Source organism: Capra hircus, unplaced genomic scaffold (assembly GCF_001704415.2).
Source record: "Capra hircus breed San Clemente unplaced genomic scaffold, ASM170441v1, whole genome shotgun sequence".
Lineage (NCBI taxonomy): Eukaryota > Metazoa > Chordata > Mammalia > Artiodactyla > Bovidae > Capra > Capra hircus.
Window position 1 is genome coordinate 2,287 of NW_017203637.1, and position 16,522 is coordinate 18,808.

At 52.3% G+C, this 16,522-nt stretch overlaps 1 protein-coding gene and 1 pseudogene across 1 annotated transcript; one reads left to right on the forward strand and one right to left on the reverse strand.

Annotated features, from left to right (window-relative positions):
• Nucleotides 1-973: 973 nt before the first annotated feature.
• Nucleotides 974-3,787, reverse strand: LOC102187400 (melanoma-associated antigen 9-like). The gene is made up of 4 exons (XM_005702015.2): nucleotides 3,750-3,787; nucleotides 2,200-2,292; nucleotides 1,435-1,565; nucleotides 974-1,338 (listed from the first exon to the last, which is right to left on the reverse strand). Exons 1-4 carry the CDS (start codon nucleotides 3,785-3,787, stop codon nucleotides 974-976), a joined length of 627 nt encoding a protein of 208 aa, XP_005702072.2.
• Nucleotides 3,788-11,067: 7,280 nt separating this feature from the next.
• On the forward strand, nucleotides 11,068-11,857 carry LOC102187128 (annotated as a pseudogene).
• The last annotated feature ends 4,665 nt before the right edge of the window (nucleotides 11,858-16,522 follow it).

A 16,522-nucleotide genomic window follows, 5' to 3' on the forward strand; every position in this document is an offset into this window, starting at 1 on the left:
ACAAGAGCCAGATCCCTCCCATCCTGCCTCAGAAAGAGATCTCTCTGATTAATCCAAGATCCAAAAGGATATCTCACAGCCATGTCCCATTTCAGAGTTTCCTCTCACCCCCACGACATACCTCATGTGACTGTGGCTCCCAGACCATTGCTCCAGGTGTGGGGGTGTCCTGCTTCTCCCAGTGTCCCCACTGCTAACAAGGGCTTTTCACAGAGCAGAGGCTCTGTAAAGGTCTTCAGAATAAATGAACCAATGACGAGAGGGCTGATTGACTCAGATTAATTGCTACTTCCTTAGATAACCCAGGTAGATCCAAATAGAGATCCCTTAGCTGTACAAAATGACACACAAAAAATATAAACAGCAAGAATTCACTACTGTCACTTTTTATTTTCTAAATCTTCCACCAGCTATATCACTGCTAAATAAGTTCACATTTCCAAAATCATTCTAATTCCATATTATCTTGTGCAGGACCATGAAATAAAATGGAAGTGTTCCCAATCTCTTTTACAAAACAGCAAAATTCTTGTTCTTGAACTGGCTAAGTACAAACACACTGCGATCTACATCACTGACACAGTTAGATACTGGAATGCATTGTCTTCTATTAAATAGGAATAACATTTGAAAAATTCCTAAAGAAAAGAGAGATGAGTCTCCATGTCATTGTAGAGAACAGGAACACAAAGATGTCACACACTGGGTTCCCCCAACAGGCCTAGGCTCTTACTGGTGAGAAGGCTAACCGCTCCCTCTTCAATCACAGAGGGAAGGATCAGCCTCCCTTCCTGCCCCCCAGGATAAAGCTGCTGGATGTGGGCCTGGAAGGAGCCTGGCGGCTGCTCTGACTTAAACTCCCCTTTCTTCCTCCCTTGTAGCCTCTGAAGAGAGGGTGAAAGGAGCTAGGACCCCTTCAACAGACTTTATTCAGATACTCCAGGACTTTAAACTTATTGATCTCTGAGTAGGCTCAGGGACCCCACAGGAACTCATAGCAACCAGGGTCGCCATCAGGCACCTGCTGGTACTCCAGGTACCCCTCCCGCACCCATACTTGGGTCAGCAGCTCCCTGGGCTCCCCAAAGATGTAGTGCTCCCTCCGGGGACACACCTCCATCCTCCTGAGTGTTCTCCATATCTCCTCAGGAGCACGGTCGTCCTCCACAGCAATCAGGCACAAGATCACCACCAGGAAGCTGGGTTTGGGCAACCCCTGCCCATCCCTCAGCATCTCATTGAGGGTGAGGCCCAGGGTGGGGACCAGGATATAGGTGTGCTCACTGGGGTCCACCTCCTTTACCTCCAAACCAAAGACCAGCTGCAGGTACTCTGCAGCTTGACCGAGGACCACCAGGAAGGGTCTTGGTAATCTCTGATGACACTATTCAGCACTTCTGCCCTTTGTGATTGGCTCCTTCGTGAGATACCTGCTAAGCAGGAATTCTACCAACTCATTCTTCTTCACCTGTAGTGCATTTGGGAGCGAGGACTTGGTATCTTCCTGGTCATGCGAGGTGCTTGGTACTTCTTCTTGCCTGCTGAGGCCATAGTCTTCAGATTGGCTCCCCAGAGTGGCAGCCACAGCAGTGGGAGAGGGGCAGACACCCAGAGGGCTCTGCGAGAGACTGACTATGGCAGCAGCAGCCACCTCCTCCAGGGTTCCCCAGGCTGGGAGACAGAAGGAGGAGGAAGCTGCATCTCCTTTCTTCACCTGCTCCTCCTCCTGCTCCACCTCCATCTCCTCCTCCTCACCCCCAATGCACTGTGCCTCCATTGGACCCTTGTTCTCTCTTGGATCCTGAAAGTCTCTCTCAGGCTGGCAGAGTTCATGTATCCTAGGCATGATGACTGGAGTCAAACCACAGACAGGAGTGAGGCAGGGGGACAGAGGCAGACCATGAGACTGCAAGAGAGGCTGGTTGTGAGCAGCCTCGGTTGAGAAGCCCACCCTGGGCGGTCTGACTCAGGCCACTGACATGTCTCCTCTTAAGGGGTGCTCTCTGGCCTCATAGAGGAGCTCCTCCTGAGCGGCCTGGCCCATGGCTACCCAAAGGAGTATGTGATGTGTCTCCCCAGGGTGCAGCCAGCCAAACTTGAGGTTCTGAGGCTGACACGGTGAGGGGATTAGGGGCTTGTGGGCTCCCCTCTGTGCTGGGATGGGGAGCCCCTGGTGCACACTCAGGGCACCCTCCTCACCTTGACTCCTGGCACTGCCCGGACCTCCTCTTTTCTCTGACCTGTGGACATGGGGCATAGACCTCAGCCTTCACCTCCTGGTCCCTGGAACTCCTGTGACACAAATGGAGGGAGTACCTCGGGCAGAGGCTGTGGCACAGACTTGTGCCTTCTGTGCTGGCAGGAGGGGTGGACTCTGTGAGGTCCCTCCAGATCTTGGGTGGGTCGTCCCATCGGGGCTCACGTGTAGTGCTCACTCTTCCCCTGGCATGGCCTGGTCCCTCCCCTTTGGGGGGCCTGCAGGGAAACCCAGAATAAGACCCGAGCCTGGACAGAAAGCACTGAGGGGCCTCACATGTGGTGTCACCTGCCCAGGGCCTCCCACGGGTCCTAGGCTGGGGAGATGTTCGGTCCTCATCTCCCACCTGGCCACCTAACACTGACCACAGAGGTGGGGGTCTGGTCAGTCCTGCCTTGGGATCTCTGGAGTTCATCCTTGCGGATCTGAAGCCTCACCCTCCGCCCTAACACCTCACCTACCAAGGCCCCTAAGCCAGATGTGAATAAACTGCTCACCCAGCCTCCAAAACCCACCACAAGGGCCAGGACCCCTCCCTGCCCTGGGGTCTAACAGCCTCAGTCCTTCCTCGCGTGGAGCCTGGACTGCAGGGCAGACCCGAGACTGTCCCATCTGCCATTTTGAGGCCCCACCACTCTCATGAGGTACCCAGTCTCTCTGAGACCTGGATGTCAGAAAGTGAGGACAGGCCTAGAGCACTAATTCCACACTGAGACCTCCCAGGGCTGAATGTAGGAGTGGGGATCTGTGGCGTCTCCTCAGATTGGGGTCCAGGGTCCCCTGAGTCCTCCATCAGTGTATTCCCTTTGACTTCTTGGAGGACCTGGACCCTCCCCTCTGCCCACATGTGATCCCACCCCTTATCCTAGGTCCCCAGTCTCTTTGAGACCCTGATGTGGAAGTCAGGACACCCTGTGAAGTGCTTGTCCCACCACCAGGGATGCCCAGGGCTGGCAGTAGAGGTGGGGAACTGTGGGGTCAGCTGTGTTCTCCCTCTGGGTCCTCATCCTGAGCCCTGGCAAGTCCTGGGATGCTGAAGTCCTCAGCAGAGACCAGAACCCCACACCAAGGGGCTCGTTGACCTGAGGCCCCGGGAGGAGTCTGCAGACATTACATCAAGGCTCCAAGCCCAGGGCTTCTTAGTGGCTGAGGACGCCATGGGCTGAGGTGATGTCTTGGAAGTCCCTCAGCCTTCCCTGTGCTCTTTGCCTTGACTCTCAGCTAGTCTGGGCACTGCCCTCTACCCACCTGATTTTGCTTCCCTTAGAGACCCAGGCCCTCTTGAGCCAGCACACCCGAGAGCGAAACCAGAGTTGCGGGCTTATTTCCACAACCCTACCGGGGTCTCCCAGGGCTAAAAGCAGTGACAACCTGGATGTCCTGGGGCCCCAAAGACCCACTCAGGATTCTACATGGACTCCTAGCACAGCTGGGCTCCTTCACTCTGCTGACCTGAACCCGAGCTCTCTGACCCAGGCCCTCACTTCCTCACCTCCCAGTGGGATCAGCGATGTCACATCTCGACACCATGCCTCATGGTCTCCCAGGGCTGTCAGGAGGGCAGCACATGCATCCCCTAGGAACCCTCAGTCTCCTCTGGTCCTCACTTGGAGTCTCTGCAGGCCGCTCATGTGGGCCGCTCCCTATCTCCACATGTCAACAGAACAAGCTTCTGACTCCCCGAGTTCACTGAGGAAGCTGGGCAGGAGGACTCAGTCTGACAAGCTGGCACCGGGTCCCCAGGAATCCCAGTAGATATGAAGTTGTATTCTATGGGACCCTCTGTTCTGGGTGACTGGACCCCCTTGTCCTCACTGGAGGGTCCTCCTTGACCCTTTACAGAAGGCTATGGTCCCAACACAGATGATTGATGGGGGGCTGTGGCATCCCATGACCGTGGGGGAGCAAAGGGAACCACACATCTTCTCATGGGGGGTCCCCTCAACAGTCACCAGATTTCAGGAAACCTTTTTTAGAAAAGATGTTTTAGCAGAAGAGAGGGTGAACAGCAGCAGGTTAGTTAGGGGAACCCTTGGTTTGATGATTAGATAATATTACCAACTGGAGTGCCATGATTTTCACTGTTTAATCCTCATTCATAGAGTGAAATATATTTCACATGTCTGTATGGTGTGTTTCTGATATATATGTAAAATGTCTGGAGATTACATGTGCTTATATACTTATATATGGACATACCAAGTATATGTACAGAACATGTCCTGTATGCTCCAGTACCCAGATGGAGGTGTGTTCACGTGGCCCTGAAGGGCATAGATACTCACTCCTCTGTAGATGCCATGAGTCCACCAGACCCATGATCACTGTGCTTCCCCCTGCCTGACATCCAGTCTGCAGGAAAGCTTGGAATCCCCAGGAGCTTGGAGAGAAGGGAGGAGAGGGGGCAGTGGAATGAGAAAGCAGGGCTGTAGCCTGAACATAAGAGCCATCTTCAGCGGGCTGTGCCCCCACATCCAGAAGCCTTTTCCATCCTCACACTCTGAGTCCTACACCCTATCCCTCCTCCATGGGCCTCGTGTCCATTTCAGTAGGGATGGTGACTGAATGGCGCTGGGGAGGCCACGTGGGCAGAATCCTGTGTCAGTCTCTCATGGGCAATGATGCCTGGCTTCCCTGTGTTTTCTCCATTATGTGATCTGAGGCATAAGGTGGGAGGACAGCTGGATCCCCCGTGACTGTCAGGGAGACAAGTCAGGCCCCTGGGAAGATGGGGCTTTTCACCCACATGAAGCTCAGTTTGAATACGTATCCTGCTACTGATAACCCAATGAAATCATGGACACTCAAAGTCTGGATTTCTCCAGGTGTAAAATGGGCCCCATAACAGTACACGGTGAATGCACTGCTGTGAGTTCCAATTTGATGTGACCTGTCTGTAAAAAGCTTGGTTAGTGGATGTAGCTATTGTTACTGAAGGTCTGAGATGTACCTTCCCCAATATTGTGAAGATTCCAAACCAGTACATATCTTTTTGAACCTCATGCACATTGATTGATGTAGTTTTCCTTTTTTCCCTGAAAATCTTTTATGGAGAACGGTACATCTCACATGGCAGAACTGTTAAATATGGCATAACTTGTCTAGACCAAGTAAGGGTGATGGTTATGGTCCTGGCCCAGGGCAGGGCAAATGCTCTGGGCTGTGGGAAATGGCCAGGGAGAGGAGCATAAAGACCTACTCCAGGTGGACCATCCTGATCCAAACCCCTTCCACAAGGCTCTGAGAAAGAGGGTCCTCCTGGGGGACCCATTGGATGTCTAGGGAACATTTCTGCCTTGGACCTACTGCCTCTTCTCCAAAGTGCATGTTTCCTTGGGTATGGAACCTTGTTCCAAATCTCCCCTGCACAGCCTGGAACTGGAGGGTCTCCTCTCCATCCTGTTAATTCAAAACCATTCTTCCTCACACAAAGTGTGTAAAACACTTTGAGTTACCAATTTCTGATCCTGACGTGCTGTTTTCTGTAATATTTTCAATTTTGTTTTCTGCTTTTCCTTCTAGAAAGCAGTCAGAATAGTAATTATGTCCATAGAATGTGAACCTTCTCACATAATGTGCCCACAGCTGCCTCCTGATGGTTCAGATAGGACTCTAAAATGCTTTCGCCTGGCTGTGCCTTTCCCAGTTTGATCCTTAGTGATTAGTTGGCCTGAGATATCACTTGATGATGTCACACACCCAGACACACACAGAGTATCTACACACCTATTAGAATGGACAAACTCTGTTCCTGGGACAATACCACACTGTTGTGGATTTGGACCATCGAGAATTCACATTCATTGTTGGTGAGAATACAAAATGGCACAGGCACATTGGAAGACAGCTTGGCAGTTTCCTATAAAACTAAACATGCTCTTACTGTATGATCCAGCAACCATATGTGTCTTTACCCAAAAGACTTGAGAACTTATGTCCACACAAAAACCTACACATGAATGTTTTTAGCAACTTTACTTATTATTGTCAAAACATAGATGCAAACCAGACATCCTTGAGTCAGTGAAAGGATAAACTTTGGTACATCTAGAAAGTGGAATTTCATTTACAATTGTCCAAACCAATAGAATATACAATGCCAAGAGGGAATCCTTGTGTAAACTATAATCTCTGGGTGAGTATGACATATCAGAGTAAGTTCCTCAGTTATAATGAATGTACAAGTCTGGTGGGGTTCTTAGTAACAGAGGAGGCTATGTTTGTTTGAAGCCAGGAAGTAAATGGAAAATCGCTGTACCATCTCTCTATTTTTGTGTTCATGGAAAAGTGTTCTAAAAAAAAAGTCTTGGGCTTTCCTCATGGCTCAGTGGTAAAGAATCTGCCTGCCAATGCAGGAGATACGGGTTTGATCCCTGATCCGGGATGATTTCACATGCTGTGGAGTTACTAAGCCAGTGTGCTGCAACTATTGAGCCTGCGCCTTAGAGCCCATGGGAAAATGGATAGGCTACCGACTGCAGTATTCTTGGGCTTCCTTTGTGGCTCAGCTGGTAAAGAATCTGGGTTTTATTTCTGAGTTGAGAAGATCCCCTGGAGAAGGGCAAGGCTACCTATTCCAGTATTCCCGGCTGGAGAATTCCATGGGCTGTACAACTGATGGGGTCACAAAGAGTCAGACAAGACTGAGCAACTTTCACTAGAGCCCATGAGCCTCAGCTACTGAAGCACAAGTGCCTAGAGCCTGAGCTCCACAACGAGAGAAGCCACTGCAATGAGAAGCTCTCACACCGCAACTAGAGAGTAGCCCCTGCTCTCCACAACTAGAATAAAGCTCGGGCAGCAACAAAGACCCAGAATAGCCAAAAATAAATAAATAAATAAATAATATTTTAAAAGTCTTTTTAAAAACATAGTTATAAACAATATCTAGACAACATAACATGAGAAAGCTCTGGGGAAGAGTGAAGACTGTGCAGAGCTGGTTCTTGTGTTTGGGGAGGGGATGGGAAGCAGAGGGGAAGTTAGGGAGAAGCTCTGGGCTGCATAGGTGCAGAGGGTGGGATGGCTAAGAAGACAAGATTTTAAACTTTGGATCCATTTCATTGCACAAAGTTGAGGTGGCCCCAGACCATAGGTATAAATACCCTAGGGTAACACCAGGACAGCCACAAAGGCAGATTAATTGAAGCAACTGAAAGCAGAGACATCACTTTGCCAACAAAGGTCCATCTAGTCAAAGCTATGGCTTTTCCAGCTCATGTATGGATGTGAGAGTTGGAGTATAAAGAAAGCTGAGCACTGATGAATTGATGCTTTCGATCTGTGATGTTGGAGAAGACTCTTGAGAGTCCCTTGGACAGCAAGGAGATAAAATCAGTCAATCCTAAAGGAAATCAACCCTGAATATTCACTGAAAGGACTGATGCTGAAGTTGAAGCTCCAATACGTTGGCCACTTGATGTGAAGAGCCAACTCATTGGAAAAGACTCTGATGCTGGGAACTATTGAAGGCAGGAGGAGAAGGGGACGACAGAGGATGAGATGGTTGGATGGCATCACCAACTTAATGGACATGAGTTTGATCAAACTCTGGGAAATAGTGAAGGACAGGGAAGCCTGGCATGCTGTAGTCCATGGAGTCACAAAGAGTCAGACACGATTGAGTGAATGAACAACAACCAACAGGTAATATTATCTAATCATCAAACCAAGGGTTCCCCTAAATCACCTGCCACTACTCAGCCTCTTTACCTAAAATCAAATATTTTATACAAAATGTTTTCGAAGTATGGTGACTGCTGACGGGCCCTCATGGGAAGATGTGTGGTTCCCTGTGCTCCCCCATGGTCATGGGCACAGCAGGCCCCCATCCAGCATCTGTCCTGGGACTGCAGCCTTCTCTCGAGTGTTGAGGAGGCCCCTCCTGAATGAGGATGAGGGGGTCCAGTCACCCCGGAACAGAGGTTCTCATACACTACAACTTCACTCCTACTGGGACTCCTGGAGACTCTGGTCCGGGTTGTCAGGCTGAGCCCCACCTCCCCCACCACCTTCCTCAATGACTCAGGGAGTCAGAGTCGGTCTGAGGGCACAGTCTCATGTGGACAGAGGGAGGGGCTCGTGTCCTGCAGAGACTCGAGGTGAGGACAGAGGGTCCCCAAGGGATGCATGTGCAGCCCTCCCGACAGCCATGAGGGACCACGGGGTGTGGCGTCCAGATGTGACGTCACTGACCGCACTGGGAGGGGAGATATGAGGGCCTGGGTCACAGAGCTTGTGTTTAGATCAGCAGAGTGAAGGAGTCCAGCTCTGCTAGGAGTCAAGGTAGAACCCTGAGAGGGCCACTGGGAGCCCAGGATATACAAGTCATCACTGCTTTTAGCCCTGTGAGACCCCGACAGGCTTGTGGGAACGAGCCCCCTCTCCTGTTTGCCTCTCAGGGGTCCTGGCTTGGGGGAATGCTGGCTCTAAGGCGAGCGAAGTTGGCAGCTGAGGGAGGTGCCTAGGTGAGCTGGGAGTCAAGGTGACAAAGAGAAAGAGGGTTGAGGAACCCCTGTGGGATCATCTCAGCTCTGGGAAGCCCTGGGCTTGGAGCCCTGATATCATGTCCACAGTCTCCTCCCGGGGTCTCGGGGAAGTGACGGCCTTGACGTGAGGGTCCTGCTTCCGGTCAACATAGGGACATCCCCGGACCTGCCAGGGCTCAAGATGAGGACGTTGAGGGAGGACACAGGTAACCCCACAGGTCCTGGCACCTGCTCTCAGCCCTGGGAGACCCTGGTGGCAGCATGAGCACAGGGTCGCAGAGACACTGGAGACTTGATGTAAGGGGAGGGGCCTCAGAGGGTGCAGGGGAGGATCTTAGGTTCTGAAAGAGTCTGGGCGAGGACCCTGAGGGAGGACTGCGGGGACCCTGGGCCTGGGATAGGTTGAGCCCAACATGCGTGGTCTCACTTCCTGATATCCGGGTCTCAGCCTGGGCTCCTGAAACAAGGGGCAGACTTCCTGACATCCGGGTCTCAGACTGGGGACTTCGCGTATGGGGCCCAGACTCAGGTGCGCCAATTCCCAGGTCCTGTGGTGTGTCAAGTTGAGGACACTGAGGGAAGACTAGGGTACCGTGGGCCACAATCAGAGGAGACCTCAGAGTAGCCCGTCTCTGTTATCAGTCCGGGGTGTCCGTGGGACGGAATGAGCGAAACAGGCATGGTCTGACTTCCTGACATCCGGGTCTTGGAGACACTGGGCCCCTGGTGTGAGGGGCCGGGGCTGCAGTTGGGGAGAGGCGAGAATCCCAGGTCCTGACTGGAGGCAAGGTGAGGTGCCTGAAGGAGGACTGAGGGGCCCCTGCGTGAGGACTGACGGACCCCATAGATCCCCGCCCCGGTAGTTGGCCCTGGGAGCCCTTGTGGTGAGAAGAGCACACTAAGCCTGTCTGACTTCCTGACACGCGGGTCTCAGAGAGACTGGGGACTTGGTGTGAGGAGCCAGGTCTCAGGTAGGGAGAGGACAGAGTCCAGGTCCTACCGGGAGTCAAGGTGAGGACACTGAGGGAGGAGGGGAGCGTGACCCCAGAACAGAGGGGACCCTGGTAGTCCCCGGGCGGGATGACCATGTTCAGGGTTTCCTGACATCCGGGTCTCAGAGAGCCTGGGGACCTAGTGAATGTGGCGGTGTTTCAACATGGCGGACGGGACAATCTCGGGTCCTGCCTGGAGTCTAGGCTCCATGCGGGGAAGGACCCCAAGGCAGGGAGGGATCCTTGCTCTTGGGCGGGGGGTGGGGGCCGGGGGGGGCCGGGGGGGGCCGGGGGGGGCCGGGGGGGGGCCGGGGGGCGGTGGGGGCGGTGGGGGGCGGTGGGGACGGTGGGGGCGGTGGGGGCGGTGGGGACGGTGGGGGCGGTGGGGGGCGGTGGGGACGGTGGGGGCGGTGGGGTTGGCGGTCTTGGAGGCCCCAGAGTGAGGTGAGCAGCTTATTCACCTCTTAGCGGCCTTAAGGTGAGGTGTTCTGGTGGAGGGCGGAGGCTTCGGGTCTGCAGAAAGCTGGACTCCCTGGATACCGAGGGAAGACTGAGCAGACCCCGCCCCTCTGTTCACTGCTGGGAGACCAGGTAGGACGTGAGGAGAGGTGACCCAGCATCTCCCCAGCCTAGGACCCCTGGGAGGCCCTAGGCAGGTGCGGCCATATATGGGGCCCCTCAGCACTTTCTATCCAGACTTGGCACTTGTTCTGAGTTTCCCTGCAGGCCCCCAACGGGGGAAGGTCCAGGCCATTCCAGTGGAAAAGTGAGCACTACATGTGCGCCCCAATGGGACTAGCCACTCCAGATCTGGGGGGACCTCATAGAGTCAACCCCTCCTACCAGCACAGAAGGCCTAGGTCTGAGCCACAGTCTACCCCCGAGGTGACCCCTCCATTTGTCCCACAGGGGCTCCAGGAACCAGGAGGCGACGGCGGAGATCTGAGGTCTGTGTTTGAGATCAAGGGAGTGCCAGGAGTCAAGGTGAGGCGGGTGTCCTCAGTGTGCACAGGGGCTCCCAATCCCAGAACAGAGAGAACCTCAAAAGGCCCTAATTCCCCCACCTTGTCAGCCCCAGAACCTCGGGCTGTACTGGCTGCACCCTGAGCCAGAATTTCTCTTCCTCACTTGACAGGGGACTGACCAGCAAGGAGGAGCGCCCCTGTAACGCCCAAGAGCAGCCCTCAAGGAAGACCAGTAAGTGGCCTCAGTCAGAGCCACCCGTGGCGCATTTCAGAACTGAGACCATTTACACTCTCTCTCTTTCCCAGGTCAGCGGTCTCCATTTTCCCCCTGCCACACCCCCACTGGGCACAAGACCCCAGTCATCATGCCTGTGGTCCCGACGAATGAGCTCTGCACTTCTGAGGAAGACCTTCAGGGCCAAATCCAGGCCCAGGGCCCAGTGGAGGCGCAGCTCCTGGGGGCTGAGGCAGAGGATGCCTCAACCCCTCTGGCCTCCTTCCCTCCAGACTCATCGTCCTCTGCCGCCGTGGATGCGGAGATCTTGTTCAAGCAGGCTGTGAATGTGATGACGGCTGAACTACTGGAGTTCCTGCTCCTCAAGTATGGCACCAAGGAGCCGATTTTCCAGGCTGAAATGCTGAATAGGGTCCTCAGGGATAACCAGGCCCACTTCCCAGTGGTCTTCCGTAAAGCCACACAGTGCCTGCAGCTGGCCTTTGGCGTGGATATGAAAGAGGTGGACCACAGAGAGCACATCTATGTCATGGTCCCCACCCTGGGCCTCACCCTCAATGAGATGCAGAGGGATGGGCAAAGCATACCAAAGGCTGGCCTTCTGGTGACGGTCCTGAGCCTGATTCTCGTAGCAGGGGACCGGGGTCTGTGAGGAGAAGGTCTGGGGAGCACTCAGCAAGATGGGGGTATTTGCTGGGATAGAGCACTGCATCTATGGGGAGCCCAAGGAGCTGCTGACCCAAGTGTGGGTGCAGGCAGGGTACCTGGAGTACCGTCAGGTGCCTTACAGCCACCCTGCTCGTTACGAGTTCCTGTGGGGTCCCCGGGCCTATGCAGAGACCAGCAAGCAGCAAGTCAAGGACTATATGCACAGGGTCAATGGAAGGCGTCCCAGGTTCTTCCCACCCCGGTGTGCATAGGTGTGAGGGAGGGGGAAGAGGGGCCCTGAGCCAGAGCAGCAGCCAGGCTCCTTTCAGGCCCGCATCCAGCAGCTTGTCCTGGGGTTAGGAAGGGAGGCTGGTCCTTCCCTCTGTGTTGGAAGAGGGAGCATTCAGCCTTCTCAGTCGTGACAGCCTGGGCCAGCTGAGGGAACAGGTGTGCAGCATCTTTGGCTTCCTCTTCTCTACAATGACATGGAGATTCATTTCTGTTTCCTTTAGAATTTTTTCAAATGTTATTTTCTTTTAATAGGAGGCTTAATAAGCCTCAGTGTCTAACTATGTCAATAACGTTGGTCACAGTGTGTTTGTGCTGACCCAGTTCAAGAACAAGAGTTTTGCTGTTTTGTAAAAGTGATTGCGAACACTTTCATTTTATTTTGTCACCCTGAACAAGATTACATGGGCTTGGAATATAACTATTTTGGAAATATAATATTACTTAGTAAGAATTAAGAAATAAAATATATTTGAGGTGAGTTCCTCTGTACTTCTTGTCTGTCATTTTATACAGCTAAACTATCTCTGTTCAATTGGGAGTTTTTCAAGTTATTATTTAAGAAAGTACAAAAAAGCCTGATTTGACTTTATAATAAGTGTCCCCGCTCTGGCTCATTTATTCCACAGACCTTCATGGAGCCTGTGCTCTGTGGAAGGCCCTGTGTTAACAGTGGGGACACTAGGAGAAGCAGGACACCCCAACACCTAGAGTGATGATCTGAGAGCTGCAGTCCCATGAGGAAGGTGGACAGACATCCCCTAGTTCCACCGAACAAGGCAACCAGGGGCAGGGTCCACGGGGAGCACTTGAGTGTCGGTGCCTGGTCCAGGGTGGTTTGGGGCTTTGGGAAGCTGGGTTCATTCTGTGGGAGGTGATTGTGATGAGGGTGAATGGTGGCAGCAGCCAGGTATACACAGTGTCTTATGGGTGAGAAGAAAAATCTGAAATGGGACATACACATTAGAAGATCCACTTCTGTCCTAGATAAATTTCCTGGGGCCAGGAAGGGAAGTTACGCTGCGGTCAGGGAGAGTTAGACACCTGTTTATACTGCTTGATCTAGCTACACCAAAAATTTTCCAAATGGGGAGGGGTGAGTGGACTTTGGTTTGCTGCACAATCTACCCAGTCTTGGGAGAATATAGTTGAAGACGTCTTGGTAAGCATCCCCAAATTTTGGTAGGATTTTAATGGGAGTGTCTTCTTTAAAACTAGTGGCTGTGCACTTAAGCTAATGGATCAGCTTATCCAGGTGGTCAGACCCTAAAACAATAGACGAGGAGGGATTACGGAAACCACAGTGGCAAAATCTGCACTGAACTTGAATTCACACACCTCCGAATTCTCCTTGGAGGTGAAAAGTGCGGCATTGTGCATATCCTAGCTAGAGTTTATGAATAAAAATGCCCACTGCCCTTGTCCTCTCACTGTCGCTTGTCCTGATACCTGCCCTCATGAAGCTCATGGCTGTCGGGAGCCTAAGGGCACCTGTGGAGGTGCGCAGGTAAGTCCCAGCGTGTGGAGGCAGCCGGGACTCTCGGGGGAGACTGTGCCTGGCATCAGGAGGCAGGGGCACATCCTCAGCTCGCTGGGACTGTGGGCAGCATCACTGCAGAGGGAAGGGCAGAACGAGCACGGGAGGGAGCCGGGGGGACCCCTCCCTGACATTCCCAGGAGCCTTGAAGCTAAATCAGATCTTGCATTTGAAAGTGCCAGCACAGAGGGGTGACTAGAAACAGTTGGGGATTCAAGGCACTTTGGCTTTTCTCAAAACTCCTCAAACACGGAAGGGAATCGTCTTCATCACAAGCTACACCTACCGGCTGTTGTCTGTTGAGCACCGAGCACACTCCAGGGCCGGGGAGAGACTCCAGGTCCTTGTTCACATCCCTTCTCCTCTGCTTCCTGGAAGCTGCCTGCAGGGAACATGGGATCCTAGGTAAACCTCCAACAGTTTGGGAATAAATACATGATCAACTCACCGGTTTAAATACAAAGACAGAAAAAAAACCTTTTCAGATAAATAACAGTAGCACATTGTTTGGGGAAAAAGCATCCCATTTGTGCTGATATCTGGGGGTGGTGTGGAAAGATATTCCTAAGGAAAGTTGTGCCACTTCCATGGGGCTGAGGTCCCAAGAAGCAGGAAAGGCTTCTTCCTAACTGACTGATGGAAGCTCTGTCCAGGTGCCGTCCATTCAGGGCCAAGGTGAGGACCTGGGCTCCTCCCAATGGCACTGATATTGGGAGGCAGCAGTGAGTGTTTGAGCGAAGTGACATCTTAATTCCCTGCCCAGGAACTGAACCTGGGTACCCTGGATGAGAGCCCGGAATCCTAGCCAGGAGACTAGCAAGGGCTAGAGGCTGAATGCTATTGTTTCATGGATCATTGCCTCCAGTGAAAAGTGCATTTATCACAGAGGCAGAAACTGTAAATGCAGGTACAGACTTTATTATTAGAAACATAGCACAAGTGGGAGAGCACAGAAAGAAATGGTTTAGTTGAGACAGAAGCAAGCAGAGATGCAATCCTGGAGAGAAAGAGTGTGGATGTCCCCCCCCCCCCCGCCACGGTGAGCAGGAGCACAGTCAAGAGCCGGTCAAGTCATTCATATGAGGCAGTCCTTTGGATTTTGCCTTCTTCAGGCCTATCATCTGGTTTCTTTTTCCACACCTGACCTCCCTGGGACACTCCCCTGCATTCATACACACATCCCTCAGCCAAGATGGATCTCGAAGTGAAGGTTTCCGTGAGGAGCAAGACTCATTATGGTCTGGCATTCTCCCTTGACTTTTGACCACAAGGAGCCTTGCTTCGCATGTCCGGTGTCTCCTTGTCCCAAAAGATGCGGGAGTGGAGATCCCTTTATCCTCTACTCAAACGAGGTTTTGCCCCTCTTTGTCCTTGCCATGACTGTTACTTTAGGTATTTATAAGAGACAAACAGTGGCTATTTACGCTGTCTATATTGTTTTATTCATTTCAGAGAGTAAACAAGAGGCTGATAGTAAGTGCCTCAACTGTAGCTGACCTATCCTTGTCACAGGGGATACTAACATTTGTAAGTACCCAGCCTGAAGCCCTTCCTTGTGTCCCATGAAATGCACACAGGAGGCCAGGTGAAAATGTCTAACTTGGAGTCCATCCATCCATACTCCTCTGCCTTACTGTGTGATGCATAAATACTTTAATCATAATTGTAGTGATTGCTGCTGCTGCTGCTGCTAAGTCGCTTCAGTCGTGTCCAACTCTGTGCGACCCCATAGACAGCAGCCCACCAGGCTCCCCCGTCCTGGGATTCTCCCAGGCAAGAACACTGGAGTGGGGTGCCACTGCCTTCTCCAATAGTAGTGGTAAATGCTTACTCATTCTGTGCCATTTATTCGCTGGCACAAGAAGATGATCTGACTTGCAAAATAACCATCAGGGCACAGAAGCCTTGAGATATAGCTTTGTGATTGAGTCCAACACAAATACTTGGGATTCATACTCCTAGAATTTCTGACAGGGCACAGAGATGGCCCCTGCCCATGACTTCAACCTCCAAAGGCTAAGTCTCTGTGTCTAACTTGCCTTTTCATTCTGTTGTTCACTTCTGGTGCCATTTCAGAGCACCGTGGTCATAGTAATTTTCAGAAAGCAGACATGAAAAGGGAAGACTCTGCAGAGATCAGCTTTAATCCAAGTGAGGGGGTCAGGCCGCTGTATCCTCCCCACACTGATCCTGTGAGTAGTCTCTCACAACAGCTGCCCCCAGGGAGGCAGTCCCTTCAGTGGAGGACGAATTTGAGAAGACTTTTGCTCTGAGTCCTCTCCATCAACACTGTGGGCCTGGGCAAAAGAGTGGGCTAGCCACAAAGAGGAGATCTGGGTGGTACCACAGCATCCACTCTAATCCACCCCTCCCAACACTGACATACACTCCCTTTCATTTAGAGAGATTGCCTCATCTGAGGACAGCTCCTTGAGGATTCTGGTTGGTCTCCTCTCCTAAAGAAGCTCCGAGAGAAAGACTGGACAAATGCTGGGCCCTCACAGTTGCAGCAGCTGCTGCCACAACTGATGGTCACTCTCTCTTGCCTGAGATCCGTTCTAAATCCCCTGTACTCTCAGCCAAGGACATCGGCCATTTCCAGTGGCTTCCCTCTGACGTAATACAGTTTGTCGCTCAGGGTTCTGAAGCCTGGATCCGATGCCCCTTCTCAGACCCTTGCTCTTGGACCTGTCAGTTCACCACTGAAACACAAGAGAAGACTCTTGTCTTCACCGCAGGAACACAAGACCATCACCTGGCTGTTAGAGATGTTTCCTGCTGTCCCCCCTGTGCCAGAGTAACCCGCACACTCCTTAGGATCAAGGTCAGCACTGCCTGCCGGATGGGGACAATTCTCTGTGTTGTTGTTTCCCTATCAGGAGGAGCCCAAAGTGCCCAGGTGGCAATGGCTCATAGGGTCAGTAGGACTACTATCGTGTCTCCTGGGGGAAACTTCTTGCTTTGGGAACAGCCTGTCTCTGTCACCACCAGCAATAAGGTAACCAGTAGCCACATGAGGCTGGGTATTGTGAAACTCAAATGTGCTTAGTGTGTCCCAGGGCTTTAACATAATGTGAGTCAAAAGTAAATAGCTAGATGTGGCTAATGTGGA

Coding starts and splice junctions, on each gene's coding strand:
- LOC102187400 (XM_005702015.2), bottom strand. CDS start 3,787: ATGGTGTCGAGATGTGACATCGCTGATCCCACTGGGAG. Junction 2,293..3,749: donor ATCGCTGATCCCACTGGGAG/GTGAGGAAGTGA, acceptor TTTGTGTCACAG/GAGTTCCAGGGACCAGGAGG. Junction 1,566..2,199: donor GGGCAGTGCCAGGAGTCAAG/GTGAGGAGGGTG, acceptor CACTCTGGGGAG/CCAATCTGAAGACTATGGCC.